We start from the raw sequence: 16356 nt of genomic DNA, 5'->3' as shown, positions 1-16356 counted from the left end.
GGAACACGTGATTGTAAAGTCCCTTCCAAGTACAGATATTAGCAAATGCTGCCCATGTCCTAGCACCAGACAGGCACGTTAGAAAACTGGAGAAACAACCGGGAAATGCCAGGTCAGAGTCACAGCGACCCCTGTGTGACAGTGAAGTCTCAGCCACCCTCCCGTAACTCGACCTCAGGACATCTGTGCAAAGGCTCCGAGAAGTTTCCTGGGACGGCGCATAACCCTGGCCGGCCGCTTGTTGCCACCATGCATGACACCTCCACACCAGCTGCCTTTTCCACACATACCTGCACAGACCACTGCCCCTGTGTGAGATTTTCAGAAAAACCTGGAAATTCTGCCATCTACTCCAAATCTCCCCTCACCAAGGAAAATGTTCCTGAAATCCCAGTTCAGGATGCTCACGACCTCAGTCCCTGTGGGACCATGCCCAGGAGGGCCCATGTGCTGTAAATAGAGAGTCCAGTGCCAAGAATCCACAGTGACGGAGGCCCCTGCGTGGCCCTCCCTAGATCCAGCCAGTGATTCTCAATGATTCCTCACTGCTGGGTGCCCTTGGCCTAAAACGCCACCCCTGCAGGGCGGGGAGGCCGGGGTCAGCGGGGCTGATCCAGACCCAGGCACTGAGCAGGCCGGTGCTACCCAAGACGCAGGAGCCTGCATGGCCACCCCCAACCCCGCAAGATGTGGCCGCCCCCCAACCCCATGTCCTCCCCACAGGAAGACCCACAGGCACGGACCCTGTGCAATGAGAGACTTGGTCCTGATGAACGAGCGGCCCCTCTTCACAGCCGCTCTGGTCCTCTCCAGCCCATCCTTGGTGCCGTCCTTCGCAGCCTTCACGAGCTTCTGCATCTGCGACAGAGAGGGAGATGTGAGAACGGGACGGTGGCAGAACCCACCTGCGACTTTCATTTGCCTGTTTTAAAAGAATACTGTCAAGTAGTCTGGTTCTTGTGAGCGCATGTGTCATGTGCAGTTCTGGGCTAGGTTTTGTTTTGGTTTTGTTTGTTGGAAAAAAGAAAAAAACAGACTTTGAAAACACAGCCCTTCCTGGACATGGTGAAAAATGTTCCCTGCCCCATTTGCAGTATTATATGTGATCCACCCACACAAACAGCTACGTGGGGGTCACAGGTGAGTCACTAACGTTCACAAATGTCAAACAACTCGCCCCGAATTAAATGGCAAAACAACTAACTGCAGACGCTCACAGCTCCAGTTCAGCCTTTTAACCTCCCCGGAGCTTCCCACGGCACCCCACGTTGGGGCAAGGCCAGCTGTTGACAAGGCCACCTCACACGCATGGTCACAGGGACCCAGCCCCAGTCACGGGGTTGAATTCAAGGCCCGGCAAGTGCTGCAGACACACACGGGATCCACCCGAGGGAGGGTCGGGGTGCAGCACACTGCGGATGTCAGACTTGAAGGCCACGTCCCCCGGGCCTGGGGCTCCCTGCCTCCACTTCCTCAGACAGTGCTGTGCTGGACACTCACGGCTGCCTGGACTCAGGCGTCTGAGACGTCTCCTGCCATCTGACTTCTTACTCCTTAAAAACCGAACATCTGAGGTACTGGCCACTGGACGCCGAGAGATTCCTCTCTAAAAGATGATCTCTTATGGGACCACCGACGTCCCCTTCCCAGGGACCTCCCAAAGGGACCAGCAGTGCAGCTGAGAACCAGGCTCTCTTCACTCTGGGTCACATCACCGCGGGAGGAGCGGGGCTGCTGGACGCCAGCGTGCAGACAGTTGCTCTAGCCCTGGCCGTGTCTGCCTGCCCTGGACTTCCAAACGCCTGAGGGCTGCCTTCGGGAAGTGTCCACCATGAACACCACGCAACACGCCTGGCCTCACACCCGCGTCACCCGCCCCAGCCCATCTCCATCACTTGCAACTCTGTCCCCCATCGACGACGTTAACATCACGGCCCCCGTGGGCTCCCCCACTCCTGCATCTCCCAACCCCACATGGGACCACGTCCTGCTGCCATTTCCTCGGTCCCTGCACCCATGCCCCTGCCTCCCGCCGAATGCCGCAGACAGCCCTGCCCGCCTGCGCGTATCCATCCCGCACAGTCTGCCCACCTCCTGCTCTTTCTCAATCCCGGATCTGGGCTGTGAACCCTTGGTTTTCAGCCAGCCTGTCAGGATCCCTGGACAGAGAATCAGAGAACTGCAAACCGACAAACTGGAGAGCCACCACGGTCCCTAAGCCCCAGCTCCATGCACAGCAGGTGAGACCCCAGGTTCCAGGTCACAGCCTCGGCCAGGTCTCCTGGCTCCCAGAGCTGACACGGGGCTGCTCTCACTAGGGGAAGCGAGTGTGCTGGGCCCGACCCTGGCTGCTTCCCCGGCCTTCCTTCCCCGCTTCCCACAGTGCCCTCACCTGCTTCAGCCAGGGCACGCCCCGTGTCTGTGGAAATCTCCAAACGTAGCTCACACACCCCTCCCCTCGCTCTGATGGTGCCCTCCACTCCTCGGAAACCCCGCCACACTGCCTGCCGCCTCCGGCAGGTCCCATCAGACACCCTGCAGGAAGCCAGCCAGACGCTGGATGTGAGGGGGTAACACGGCTCCCAGGAGGCGGCCGTGGCTTCGGATGGCCCAAGCACAACACGGTGGATGAGCCGGCTGCTCCAGAAGCCGTGTGGAGTGCACGTCCCTTTCCAGCGAGTGCCACTCAACACATGTGAATGATCACAAAATACCAGCAGGATAAAAGGTCAAATTCCAGGAAAAAGTACTTGACAGTGCCCTTTTAAAAGACATCGCGCGGAACAGACTGTCACCACACTCACGTCCAGCAGTTCTCAAGCGTTCCGGTCTCGGGGGCCCTGGACGCTCTTAAAAATTATGGAGAGCCCAAATGGCTTTCGTTTACGGGGATTTTACGTATCAATATTTACTGCATTTGAAGTTAAAATGCTGAAAAAGTTTGGATATTTTTATAAATGTTCATTTAAAAAATAATCAACCTATTACATGTTATCTCAAATAACATCGATGAAAAATTGCTGTGTTTTCCAAAACAAACAGAAAGTGGCATTGTTGTGCATTTCTGGAAACCCCTATCACGTAGACAGCCGGATGGCATTGCGCCAGCTGTGAGGCCACAACCGTGGAGCCTCCAGAATGTTCTTGGGTTCCCGGTAAGAGGGAGAGAGTGAAAGGCACCGAGCGTCTCAGAGTCCATGTGAGCCCCAAAGCGCCGGGGGATGCCGGGAGCCCCGGACCACCCTTTGAGAACCGCTGTTGAGACAACAAGGACCGACCAAGCCACATGGTTTTTCTTTACTGCCCGGCCGGCGAGTGGGGGCAGCGGCCGGGGGCAAGACTCTACCTTCAGTTCATGCTTCTGCCTGAGCTGCTGAATCTCCACCGCGCCCACCGTGCTTGCCATCAACTCTCTCATCTTTTTCTCATAGTGCTCCTTTAAACGGGTTAGGTCATGAGAAAGCTACAGCATAAAGAGACACAGTCTTTTCACAAAAAGGCTCTTTTTGGTTCTTTGGGACAATTTTACATTGAGCGGATACTGGCAGCATCTGCAGTGGCACATCAGGCCTCTCCTGGCTGGGGGCTTCTGGGACCACACGTGAGAGTCCCCATTACTAGCCCGGTTGGTCCTTGAGAGATAAATGCACAAACAGTTGGCCGGGCGCGGTGGCTCATGCCTGTAATCCCAGCACTTTGGGAGGCGGAGGTGGGAGGATCACTTGAGCTCAGGAGTTCAAGACCAGCGTGGGCAACATGGTGAAACCCTGTCTCTATTAAAATCACAAAAATTAGCCAGGCAGGGTGGTGCGCGCCTGTGGTCCTAGCTACTTAGGAGGCTGAGGTAGGAGGATCACTTGAGCCTGGGAGGTGGAGGCTGCAGTGAGCCGTGATGGTGCCACTGCACTCCAGCCTGGGCGACAGAGTAAGACCCTGTCTCAAAAAAAAAAAAAAAAAAAAAAAAGAGAGATAAATGCAGAAAGGAGTTAAACATGGCATCAAAACACAGACACTATCCAGACGCCAGGCTACAGTCTTCTCCGTGCTAGACGGGAGCAAATGCACGCACACAAAATATCTGTAAAATCGTTCATTTACATTTTGGTGGAATGAACATTATCCAATATACAAAAATACAGAAAATTATTTTTATGTCAGCATCCAAGCAAAAGATACTTGTATTTAAACTGTACTGAAGGTGACATATTTTGGGGATGGCAGCATGGATTTTCAACAGTCTCCAACCTGAGGTCACTTTCTCTCTGACTGACTGGGGACCCCCTGGATCCTTGTCCGTGTGGTCACAGACACTTCAGATGCACGTGGCTGAGGCCCCACTGCTCCTCTGGGGGCATTTCTCATGTCACGGACACTTTAATAAAATTCGAGATTTTTTGAGATGACTTTTGAACAATATCTAGTTTTATTTTGGTCGTTTTTAAAATGTGACCATTTAAACCAGAAAACTTGGTGCTGCCTGCAGCACTTCCATCCTGGTCAGGCCTAACCCAGAGGCGCCCTGTCTGCACCCCACACAGTATTCCCCAGTCCAGGCCACTGTCCTGGCAACATGGAGGTACAGGAGACGCTGGAAATGCAGAGCCCGGCACTCCCGGGTTGTAATTCTGCACCACAAACCCACTGTGTGCTGGCTTTCCCCAGCTCCTTCTCCCAGCAGGGAGGGCTACTGAACCACTGGCACTGCCTGGGCAGTCAAGGGCTCCTCTGGGATGTGGGTCTGCCCCAAGGCAAGGGCAGGGTCTCCTGAGTTATTATTAAGGAATGACTACTAATGCCTCTGGGCTCCTCAGTGGCCTGGCCCCTCTGTCCACAGCCCACCACGAAGGCGAAACCAAACAGCATGTAACCCACGCTCCGAGGCACCCACCGAGCCTCCATCTGTGACATCAGAGTCCAGCACTCTTCTTAAATCTCAGTTTAAATCGTGTCTGACTCAGCTACAGCAAGCTAAATATCATCTTAGTTATCAGCTCTGTTAAAAACTACAACTGCAGGCTGGGTGCAGTGGCTCACGCCTGTAATCCCAGCACTTTGGGAGGCTGAGGCAGGCAGATCACGAGGTCAGGAGTTCGAGACCAGCCTGGCCAACATGGTGAAACCCTTTCACTACTAAAAATACAAAAATTAGCTGGTGATAGCAGCTGCCTGTAATCCCAGCTACTTGAGAGGCTGAGGCAGGAGAATCGCTTGAACCCGGGAGGGGACCTGAGATCATGCCATTGCACTCTAGCCTGGGCGCAGGCGAGACTCCGTTTCAAAGAAAAAAACCAAACAAACAAATAAACAGAAAAACTACAATTGCAGCTTCATCGGTTGTTTAAATCGCTATTGTAATAATGATGGTGACAGAAAAGATCGAATTCCTGGAAGAACTTGTGAATGAAACTGGGTAGGTGAGCTGACCGCCATGATCTGGTAGATTTTCCTTGAGTTTCATGAAGCAGGTTCACAGAATATGAGAATTGTAGGCAACCCATAATCACTTGTAAACCACAGGGATGTGGCAGCTACGTCCAGGAGTGAAATCTCCGCTTACTGGGGGCTACTAGGGGATGGGCAGGATAAAACCGGTTATCACCAACTGTCACTATGGCGGGCATCGGGTCACCATCTGTATCAGTAACACAGGACTTGCTGGCCTCAGACGAGGACTGTGTGTGGCCTGCATCTCAGCCTCACACGGAAAGTACATGGACTTCACTGCAGATGAGCACAAATCTATCCTTTTACAAATAGTCAAAAAAAATACTCTAACAATAAAAACCCTGTGGCACGGCCCGGCACCACCGAGACCTGGAATGTGTCTCAGCTGAACGGTTCCCAGGTTCCATGGCTCACAATCACCCAATTCCAGAATTCACGCCTTACAGCTCTGACGTCCCACCTCGCACCCTAATCTCAAGACTTTTACACACACACACAAAAATAAAAATTCCCTGTAAGAAAGAAATTCCCAGGCTGGGCACAGCAGTTTACACCTGTAATCCCAGCACTGTGGGAGGCTGAGACGGGCAGATCACCTGAGGTCAGGGGTTCGAGACTAGCCTGGCCAACATGGGGAAACCCCATCTCTACTAAAAATACAAAAATTAGCTAGGTGTTGTGGCGGGCACCTGTAATCCCAGCTACTTGGGAGGCTGAGGCAGGAGAATGGCTTGAACCTGGGAGGCGGAGATTGTAGTGAACTGAGATCATGCCATTGCACTCCAGCCTGGGAGACAGAGTGAGAATCCATCTCAAAAAAAAAAAAAAAGAAAAGAAAAGAAAAAAGAAAGAAAGGATTGTCACAGGGCAGTTTAGAAGCTTTTGTCCCTTAATATCTATTTTTACCTCTTCCTGTTCATGCTGAACATGTTAAAGTTCAAAACCTGGCTTAAGGTAAAGTGCAGATGTGCTGTGTCTCAGGGAACCCTGATCCCATCTACTCAGTGTTCTGCAAACGGTGCTACGTGCAAAGCACATAATACATTAAAACACAAGCAATTCAGAGAATAACTACTTTCTCATTCCAGGAGGTGAGCTCATTTAAGACCTTCTAAGTGGTTTACAGAAGTTTAATTTCTCAATCCTTCCATGACGATACTTAATTATATGAAACGAGAGACGCCTTCTCCTTTGCCAATATCTTACGCTTTCCCCAAACGACTTATCAGCATCTTAACAAATCACTAAGAAGTACCAGGTGGCTCACAATCGTATATTCACAGCTCCCTGCCTGTGTCAACACGAGAGCACTGTCCCTCACACGTGCCCGGAACACATACTTGCTTTTTGTGGTTGCTGCGCAGGAAGGACCTGGGAATCCCATTCTTGCACTCCGAGTCACTCTGCTCTTCGTAACTTTCAAATTCGCTCGAACTCCATCCGTATTCCAAAGAGCTGTTTCCGCCTTCATCCCCATTCTCAACATCATCATAAATCATTTCATCTGAGTGCATAAATTCCAAAAGGAAATTAAAACTTTAGAATTCCACGTGGGCTGTTTTGTGCCTGTTTGTGGTTTTACCGAGTCATCTAGAGCTGGGGGTGGAGGCAAATCTGAATCATGCTGAGGACCCTGCAGAGCCCCGGGCGGGCTCCACGAAAGCTACTGTGCAGAGCCTCCACCACCCGGGCAGCGCCAGGGAAAAGCGCTTCAGGCGTTTCTCACAAGTGCCCCTGCCCCATCTGTACCCTGAGGACCACCTGACTACGGGCATCCACCACGGTCCTGTCAGATAACTTGTCAGCCTTAGAGAACTTCCCACGAAGAAAAATCTTCCTTTACGTAAACTTACAGGATGTTTTGAAAATTAGAGAGAGAATTGGTGGACAGATGATAGGCAGGTAGATGGATGGTGGATTATAGAACTAGGGATAGGTGGATGATACAGATATTCAAGTACCGGCACTAGCAAGAAAATACACACAGATTTTTAAATTTTCAATGCTGTGATGCTAACAAGACTTTTAGAGAATGAAAATGACATTCTTCAAAATACCAGAATATTAGAGTCTCTCTAAATCTTTTATCAGTCACACAAGCATAAATGTTTCTTTATTTTACCTGGTTTCTTAGACATAAATAACCTCTTAAGAATAATCTCCATGCCTTAATAATATTAAATTTATTCTTTATGCACCCACAATCATTCACTATAACAAAACTTGGCCTTAAAGATCCTTAGTAATTAAGCACTGAGGAATACATACATCTTAGCACATAAGTAACATTCAAAACCAACACGTGCTTTCATTGGAAATGCAAAACTAGACATGAACTTGTCACTTATAATCCCTAGATATTTGAAATTACCCTATCCTTGTAATATTTCTCCACTGACTACAAAACAGGTCCTCCAAATGTCTGACTAAAAGTTCTAGCAAAGCCATAAAATGTGTGAAATGAGCTCACTTTGCAGAAGCTGCAGTGTGTTCTGTGTGCCACAGGCAATGATCACCACCCGGGCACCCGGCAGCCTCAGCAACTCAGCTTAGCAGATGAACAGGTCAAGTCCTTACACAACTGCCTGAAATTTGGGGCCAAGTGTCATCCTGAGAGCTCACTCACGTGCCCAAGAGCCAAGAGTCACCCTGAGAGCCCACCCACATGCCCAAGAGTGGAGGGGCTGCAGCCTCTACCATGGACTAGGGGACTCAGAAAGGGCACCCCTACATGCCCCGGTGTGTGTCTGCACTCACCCTCCAGCCTGCCTTAGAATCTCCACCCCCTACACACCCCGGTGTGTGTCTGCACTCTCCCTCCAGCCTGCCTTAGAATCTCCACCCCCTACACACCCCGGTGTGTGTCTGCAATCTCCCTCCAGCCTGTCTTAGAACCTCCATCCCCTACACACCCTGGTGTATGTCTGAACTCTCCCTCCAGCCTGTCTTAGAACCTCTTTCCCCTACACACCCCAGTGTGTATCTGGACTGTCCCTCCAGCCTGTCTTAGAACCTCCATCCCCTGCACGCCCCGGTGTGTGTCTACACTCTCCCTGCAGCCTGTCTGAGAACCTCCACCCCCTACACACCCCGGTGTGTGTCTACACTCTCCCTCCAGAGGTTCTAAGGAACCTCCATCCCCCATTTCCTTGCATCCATCTCTGGACTCCCAACTTTTCTGGTCTACATAAAACAAGTCCACACAGACATGGTTTTTAGACACGTTATCTTTTTCACCTCAATTAGGTTTTCAGCCCTTTGAGAGCTGGAGCTGCATTTTCTGTATTCAGCACAGCAGCTGGCAAGAGTCTAATCAATCAATCTAGTTCTCTCAGTGCCTTGTCAGGGCTCCTGGGACCTGGCCACAGGATCAGGCAAGTTCAGACGCTGTTACCTTAGCTCTATTACAACTCAGGCTATTCAGAGGCATGAAAAATGGGTGGTTTTCAACCACCCATTTTCAATTGCGTTTTAGAAATGCAATTGCTGTTCTGGCCTCCAGCATACGTGGAACTTCCAAGGACTTTGAAGGGTCTTGCTAACCCTCAATTCAGTGAATTACTTATGTCCTCTTGAATGCCTGGGCTTGCAGATTTGTAGTTCTAAAACTGGACGTTAAATCCAGTCACCCTGACGTGTGTTTTCTGACCGAGCCTGTGACTAGGGCAGTGCCAATGACTTATTTGCCGTGATGACAATCTTGTCCGCCCTTAGCCCTGCGTATTTAAAAAGTGACCCTACGGAGGTGTTGGCTGCACAGTGAGCGTACCTAATGCCACTCAACTGTACACAAGGAACTAGCTGAAACGAATATTTACGTATACCCTGACACAATAAAAAAAAAAAAAAACAGAAGAAAAGTGGCTCTGTGTGGCCTCCATAACATCTCCCACTTGCTCCTTGTGTTTTGAGAGCCCTGAACTCTAAATGAGTGAGGAAATGCGGGTGCACTACCCCACAGGCTCCTCTCAACGCAACGAGGAAATGCGGGTGCACCACCTCAGGGGCGCCTCTCAACGCAACGAGGAAATTCGAGTGCACTACCCCATGGGCGCCTCTCAACGCAACGAGGAAATGCGGGTGCACCACCCCGCGGGCGCCTCTCAATGCCATGAGGAAATGCGGGTGCACCACCCCACGGGCTCCTCTCAATGCCATGAGGAAATGCGGGTGCACTACCCCACGGGCTCCTCTCAATGCCATGAGGAAATGCAGGTGCACTACCCCACGGGCTCCTCTCAATGCCATGAGGAAATGCAGGTGCACTACCCCACGGGCTCCTCTCAATGCCATGAGGAAATGCGGGTGCACTACCCCACGGGCTCCTCCCAATGCCATGAGGAAATGCAGGTGCACTACCCCACGGGCTCCTCTCAATGCCATGAGGAAATGCGGGTGCACCACCCCGCGGGCGCCTCTCAACGCAACTTGATGCCAGCACACTGTCACTTTCTCCTCTTGCTTTTTGCTCACCATGGCTTCTGAGTTCTTATAAATATACACACATATAATTTCTTCGTTTTTCTGCTGCTGTGCTGTGAGTGGTTTACTGGATACTTCTGCACGGTGCCCTCCAGCAGCCACCAGGCTTTCCAGTCTCCCGCTCCTCAGGACGGCTCTGCACAGAGCATCCCACAGGACCCTCCTGCGGCGGCGTGAGCTTCTCTCGGAAACTGGCTCCCTGCCCCAGCACCGCTACGGATGGCCTGTCTGTTAACTCCTGCTTGTGCTGTCCTTACAAAGGGGACACACTGGGCCTCGCCACACGGCAGAAGGCCGACGGCTGGACTTCCACAGTGTGCTGGGTTCTGAGTCACCAGACCACGCCTTCTGCGAGGAACGCCCAACACAGCCGGACAAATTACCCCAAAATGCATTTCAAACTTGTTTTTACAGCAACTAGCCTTTGGTCCTCACTTTATTTGTGGCATCTATTTAAGTAACTTCCTATGGGCACACTTACCTGCAAGCACCTAGGAGTTTTCCTGATCGACAGGATGAAACCACTCTGTCTCCAGGACGGCAGGCACACCTCCATCTAGTACTGGGTATGGAACTGCCCAAAACGTATTTGGGGAATGAATAAATTAATAAATGCCTTGGGCTCCTCCCCATTACGTTTGCAGTAGATTTTACCAACACGTCCTTAATTCAGCTAAGTGAGTTTCCTTCTATTAGGAGTTTTTAATGTTGGACGGCCACTGAATCTCCGCAAGTGCTTTTTAAACACATGCTGAGAGGAGCATACAGGTTTATGTCCATTAATCTGGGGAAATCGTGTTACAAGAACTTCCCAAAGGATCCTGAGCTGCTGCCATGAATGTAAGAGGTCAAGATGGGCTCTTGCTTATTTGTCAGGGTCATGCTGGATTGAATTTCCTGACATTTCAGGAAGGAAATGTAGCATCAACCCTTGTGGGTGAGGGGCGTTTACAAGCTTATCCTAACATTATAAACTAATTTACACCGCATCCTTGCTTCTGCTATTCACTGGAACAGTGCATGTGACAGAGGGGTTTGCCTGCTCCCTGAAGGCTCAGTAAACCCCAGCATAAAAACATCTGAGCCTGGTGGGCTGCTCTGCACAGTAGTAAGCAAATCATTCAATATCTTGGATCACTATAGGTTTGGTCATGGTTTTTATTTTGGGTATATTTGATTCTTCAAGGCAATTTTTAATTTAATCTAAATTTTTGATAAAAAGTTATTTATAGGCCGGGCGCGGTGGCTCAAGCCTGTAATCCCAGCACTTTGGGAGGCCGAGACGGGCAGATCACGAGGTCGGGAGATCAAGACCATCCTGGCTAACACGGTGAAACCCCGTCTCTACTAAAAAAATGCGAAAAAAGTAGCCGGGCGAGGTGGCTGGCGCCTGTAGTCCCAGCTACTCGGGAGGCTGAGGCAGGAGAATGGCCTGAACCCAGGAGGCGGAGCTTGCAGTGAGCTGAGATCCGGCCACTGCACTCTAGCCTGGGCGACAGAGCAAGACTCCGTCTCAAAAAAAAAAAAAAAAAAAAGTTATTTATAGCATCCTCTTATGGTTTTTACAAATTTCTACTGCAGTTACATCCTCTTGATCAACTTCTTCCTTCCTTCCTTCCTTCCTTCTTCCATCCCTCTCTTCGCTTTCTCTCTCTCATCCTAATATAACCAGAGGCTTGTCTATTTTTGTATTATTTTTAAAGAACCAACCTTTGGCTTTGTTAATACTTTATGTTGCTTCCTGGTTTTTTATTTCATCATTTTTGCCTTGCCCATTATTTTTTTCCTGTCACTTCCCTCAGCTCTGCTGCTCTTTCACATAGCTGGCTGGATGCTCAGTTCACTGTTCTCTGTTTTGTTTTCTTTTTTCTTTTTTTTTTGAGACGGAGTCTCACTCTGTTGCCCAGGCTGGAGTGTAGTGGCGCAATCTTGGCTCACTGCACCTCCCGGGTTCAAGCAATTCTCTGCCTCAGCCTCCTGAGTAGCTGGGACTATAGGCGCCCGCCACCATGCCCAGCTAATTTTTGCACTTTTAGTAGAGATGGGGTTTCACCGTCTTGGCCAGGTTGGTCTTGAACTCCTGACCTTGTGATCCACCCACCTCAGCCTCCCAAAGTGCTGGGATTACAGGTGTGAGCCACCGTGCCCAGCCTGTTTTATTAACACATGCCATTATGTCTATAATTCCTTAGACTTTGAAATCTATACCATATAGTTTATGTAAAGTTTTTATTATCATTCAAGTCAATATATTTTCTAGTTTCTATTTTGTGTTTATCTTTGACCATGAGTTACAGAGTAATATGTTATTTTTAATTTCTAAATGTTTGTGTTGAATTTTTTTTACCGATTTTACTCAACTGTTATCAGGAAATAAGGTCTGAACACCCATTCTTTGGCATTTGTTAATATTTGTTTTGAGGCATACTATATAATTTTTTTAAAATTCCATGTGTTTAAAAAAATACATATTCTGGAACTACTTGCTTCAAGGATCTGTATATGACCTTCAAATCAATCATACTATGTTGCTGTTCTAGTCTTTTATGGTTTACTGATTTTTTTTTTTTTTTGAGACAGTTTTCACTCGTTTCCCAGGCTGGGGTGCAATGGCACAATCTTGGCTCACTGCAGCCTCTGCCTCCCGGGTTCAAGCAATTCTCCTGCTTCAGCCTCCCAAGTAGCTGGGATTACAGGCGCCCGCCACAACGCCCGGCTAATTTTTGTATTTTTAGTAGAGACGGGGTTTCACCATGTTGGCCAAGCTGGTCTTGAACTCCCGACCTCAAGTGATCCACCCACCCTGGCCTCCCAAAGTGTTGGGATGACAGGCGTGAGCGACTGTGACTGGCCGGTTTACTGATTTTATGTCCAGGATCTGTCAATAGCAGAGAGAGTTTTCTTAAAATCTCTCACCCCAATAGTGTATTTACATATTTCTGATTAAGCCTTGTTATAGTTTGCTTACATATCTTAAGGCTATGCTGTTAGGTGCATATGAGTTTAGAACTGTTACATATCCTCCTCATGAATTATTCCTTGCTTTATGGCTTAACGTTTAGTGTATTATTATAGTGATACTGGCAATACTTCGGTTAGAATTTGCATTATATTTCTTTTTCCATCCACTTACTTACAAATCTTCTGTACCCTTATGTATCTCTCATAAGCATTTATGGCTAGCTTTGCTATTTTATCCAATCTGAGGATTTCTTTTACTGGCAATAGGATCCACTTTGCTATGCATACCAATGTTTGTACTTATTTTGCAGTCTTTTCTCATATGATTTGCAAAGCTTTCTTCTTTTATATTTTCTTGCTTTTACCAGACTGGGTTTTGCTCTACTGGTTTCAAAGTTAAACAATCTATTCCTATTTTCTTAGCAGTTACCCATAAAATGCAAACTTGACCAATCATAGCAAAAAAAAAAAGAAAAAAAAAATCAGTAAAAAATGCTGACTTCAGAACACATGGCATGAACTGTCACCCTGCCCTTCAGTTGGCACTGGCTGGGGTTCCAGCTCCATCTTAAACTCAATCAGCACTGTCAGGGCTGTCTTGAGCGGCGCTGGTGTGGACTTTCCACACACCCGACACCTCCTGGGCTCCCCACTCCCTCCTGCCTCCCGTCACCTCCTTCGCAGTTCAGTGTGCTCTTCCCTGCAGCGAGCGCATCATTAACTATTTCCGTAGATTCCACGGGCAGCAGGTCCCCCGGCTCTGCCTCATGCGGCCCATCTCCCTTTTTAAAGGACAGTACTTTGCTGGATGTGGCCACTCAGGCTAAAAGGGCCACTTCCTTCTTTGCATTGAGAACCTACCCCCAGCCTGTGGGTAAGTCGAATGGCGGTTCCTTTGTAGGGAGCCATGTTTTCTCTCTAGTAGCTCTGAGGAGATTCACCCTGGGCTTGGTGCTCTGCGGTCTCCATTGTACTGGCCTAGCTATGGATCAACGTGTCATTCATCTTGCTTTGAATCTGTATTTCTAAAATCTGAGAATTTATGTTTTTCTTTAATTGTACAGAATTCTCAGTTATTTCTTTGAATACTATCTTGGCCTGATTCTATTTTCTCATTGATGTCATTTATTTGACATACGCTGCTGCTTCTCAGCCTCAGTGTTTCCTACCTCTTTGCTGACATTTTCCGTACCTTTAACTCCTCTGCTTGCTTGGAATAAGTAAGATTAAACTGCCCTATTTCAAGTGTTATAAGCAGACACACAAATGTGCACAAACACCAACATTCCACCACACATCAATAAGCCGTTCTAGAAGCAACATACAAAACATGAATACAGAAAATGTCTGGGCTGTCCACTACACAGTCAACTTTTGCATCCAGAGGGAAAGGCTGCTGAGTGGAATCTCCTCAAATCAATTCCAGACAAAATCAAACCTGGTTCAGAGTCTGAGTTTTCCCTTGGAACGTCATCGTAAATTGCTTCTTCTGGATCTGGAATAAACAGGGAGAAACACTTTAAACAGTGACCAGCATAAAACTCGTGCAATTTAAAATTCTACAGGCCACAGTCGCTGACGATGTCATGATTATTCAAAAAGTTGGCTTATAAGGGTAGTGTTTTTGTTAATTTATTTTTTACTTATTTGTTCTTTGTCCTAACCAGTAGACAGCGAGGACTGTAAGGTAGCTAACAGCACCTTACCAAAGCATAAGCATTATTTTTAGGGCAGAATAATTTGTTGGGAATGAAGGATGTCTGTTTAAACGGACCAGCTGTAAAATGTCACTAGGAAGGAGATTTATGGTTTCCAGGCCAATCTTATTCTATGATTGTGTGTTCAATTACACATTTCTATGTGGCTCTCTTACAAGCATTTCAAGCTTATGAAGTTAATGTTCTGATGCACAAAAAAATACAACATTGGTGCATGGAATTCCAGAAACAAGGAAAGAGCCCCTCAGTGCTGGATAAACCGGAAAACCATCCAAACAAACCAACGACACCATGATTTTGTGCCACTGAAGGTAAAAAGTAGTAGCAAGTATCAAAATGCTAAACATATAGGACAGTGTTTCTCCATCTGTATCATATGCAACACTGGGGTTCTGTGAAAGTGAAACCGTTTCATAAAAAAGAAGGGAAGTTCTAGAAGCAAAACCACACTGTACGAGATGACCACAAAGGACACCGACAATGAGCCTGAGGTTTACTCAAGTATCTGTAAGAGTTACACACTTCACATGAAAATCCGTTTCATAAAAAGACCTTTAAATCAAGGTTCCACTCATTGATTACCGGTGCTCTCCCTGCAAGAGAACGTCCAAACTACGACGTATGACTGTGTCGAAAACATACAGGCAAACGCTTCCTAAGCCACATAAGAAAGAAAATGAGAACAAACCCAAACTCTCCCTTGACATCCAGCCACCGCTCCTGTCCCCACGTTAGCGGGAAATAAACATTCAGGAAAATTCCTTATCTGCTGCTGTTGTCAAGCTCCAGTATTACAGATGCTCTTTCTTTTAATAGCATTTACTATCTGCAACCACAGTAAAGATTTCTACTCCTCTTAGATAATGTTCAGGGACTGCTAGTTTAGAGATCATATTTCCAAATATAGTTATTCTAATTCACTGTCATCTGGACAATAAAAATGAGTAATGAGAAAAAAATCAGACAAATTTTACTTCGGAAATAAAACTGTTAGCAAACAGCCAAGACAATAATTTAATCTTGTAATGATCCTACTTTAACAGCGACCTAGTGGAATCATCTAATTACACTAAGATCTTTGTTTTAACAAAGTCATAATTAAAACCAGAATGAAAACTTCCAGGAGACAGTTTAATAATCAGGAGATAACTAAGATGGTTCTACCTTGTAAGCTGATCATATAAAACAGTTACATAGAAATTAGTGAGCCAGGCCGGGCGCGGTGGCTCAAGCCTGTAATCCCAGCACTTTGGGAGGCCGAGACGGGTGGATCACGAGGTCAGGAGATCGAGACCATCCTGGCTAACACGGTGAAACCCCATCTCTACTAAAAAAAAATACAAAAAAATTAGCCGGGCGAGGTGGCGGGCGCCTGTAGTCCCAGCTACTCGGGAGGCTGAGGCAGGAGAATGGCATGAACCCGGGAGGCGGAGCTTGCAGTGAGCCGAGATCGCGCCACTGCACTCCAGCCTGGGCAACAGAGTGAGACTCCGTCTCAAAAAAAAAAAAACAAACAAAAAAAGAAATTAGTGAGCCAGTGGATAATGAGAGGCATAATCAGGAAAGTAATCTTTACTTTTCCTTTAAAAATTAAAAAAACAAGTAAATCTAGCTAAAAATCTTTCAGCCTTTGAAGCCGCAGGTGGGACTGCAGATCTGGCCACTTGGAGGTGGGCTGGCTCAGCCAACCTAAAGGGAGAAAGAATGCCTTTGGGTTTGCTCTTAATTGTACAGAAGCTTGAGTCGTATG

General features: G+C 47.9%; 1 protein-coding gene across 21 annotated transcripts in view; it reads right to left on the bottom strand.

Moving 5' to 3' along the window:
- Positions 1-16356, bottom strand: part of ARHGEF10 (Rho guanine nucleotide exchange factor 10) — a 145152-nt gene that overhangs the window by 82727 nt on the left and 46069 nt on the right. For 11 of the 21 annotated variants that reach the window (XR_013397029.1, XM_077942906.1, XM_077942907.1 and 8 more), the window contains 4 exons: positions 14327-14383; positions 6786-6949; positions 3347-3463; positions 744-858 (listed from right to left, as the gene is read on the bottom strand). Coding sequence is in view for 20 of the 21 variants with exons in the window: in XM_077942906.1 (XP_077799032.1) it covers positions 744-858; positions 3347-3463; positions 6786-6949; positions 14327-14383 (453 nt within the window). In the remaining variant the exon portion in view is untranslated. The remainder of the gene's footprint in view (positions 1-743; positions 859-3346; positions 3464-6785; positions 6950-14326; positions 14384-16356) is intronic. The other 10 variants (XM_077942912.1, XM_077942916.1, XM_077942914.1 and 7 more) reach the window with 1 other exon arrangement.

Source organism: Macaca mulatta, chromosome 8, assembly GCF_049350105.2.
Source record: "Macaca mulatta isolate MMU2019108-1 chromosome 8, T2T-MMU8v2.0, whole genome shotgun sequence".
Lineage (NCBI taxonomy): Eukaryota > Metazoa > Chordata > Mammalia > Primates > Cercopithecidae > Macaca > Macaca mulatta.
This window is presented reverse-complemented; position numbering and strand designations above follow the sequence as displayed.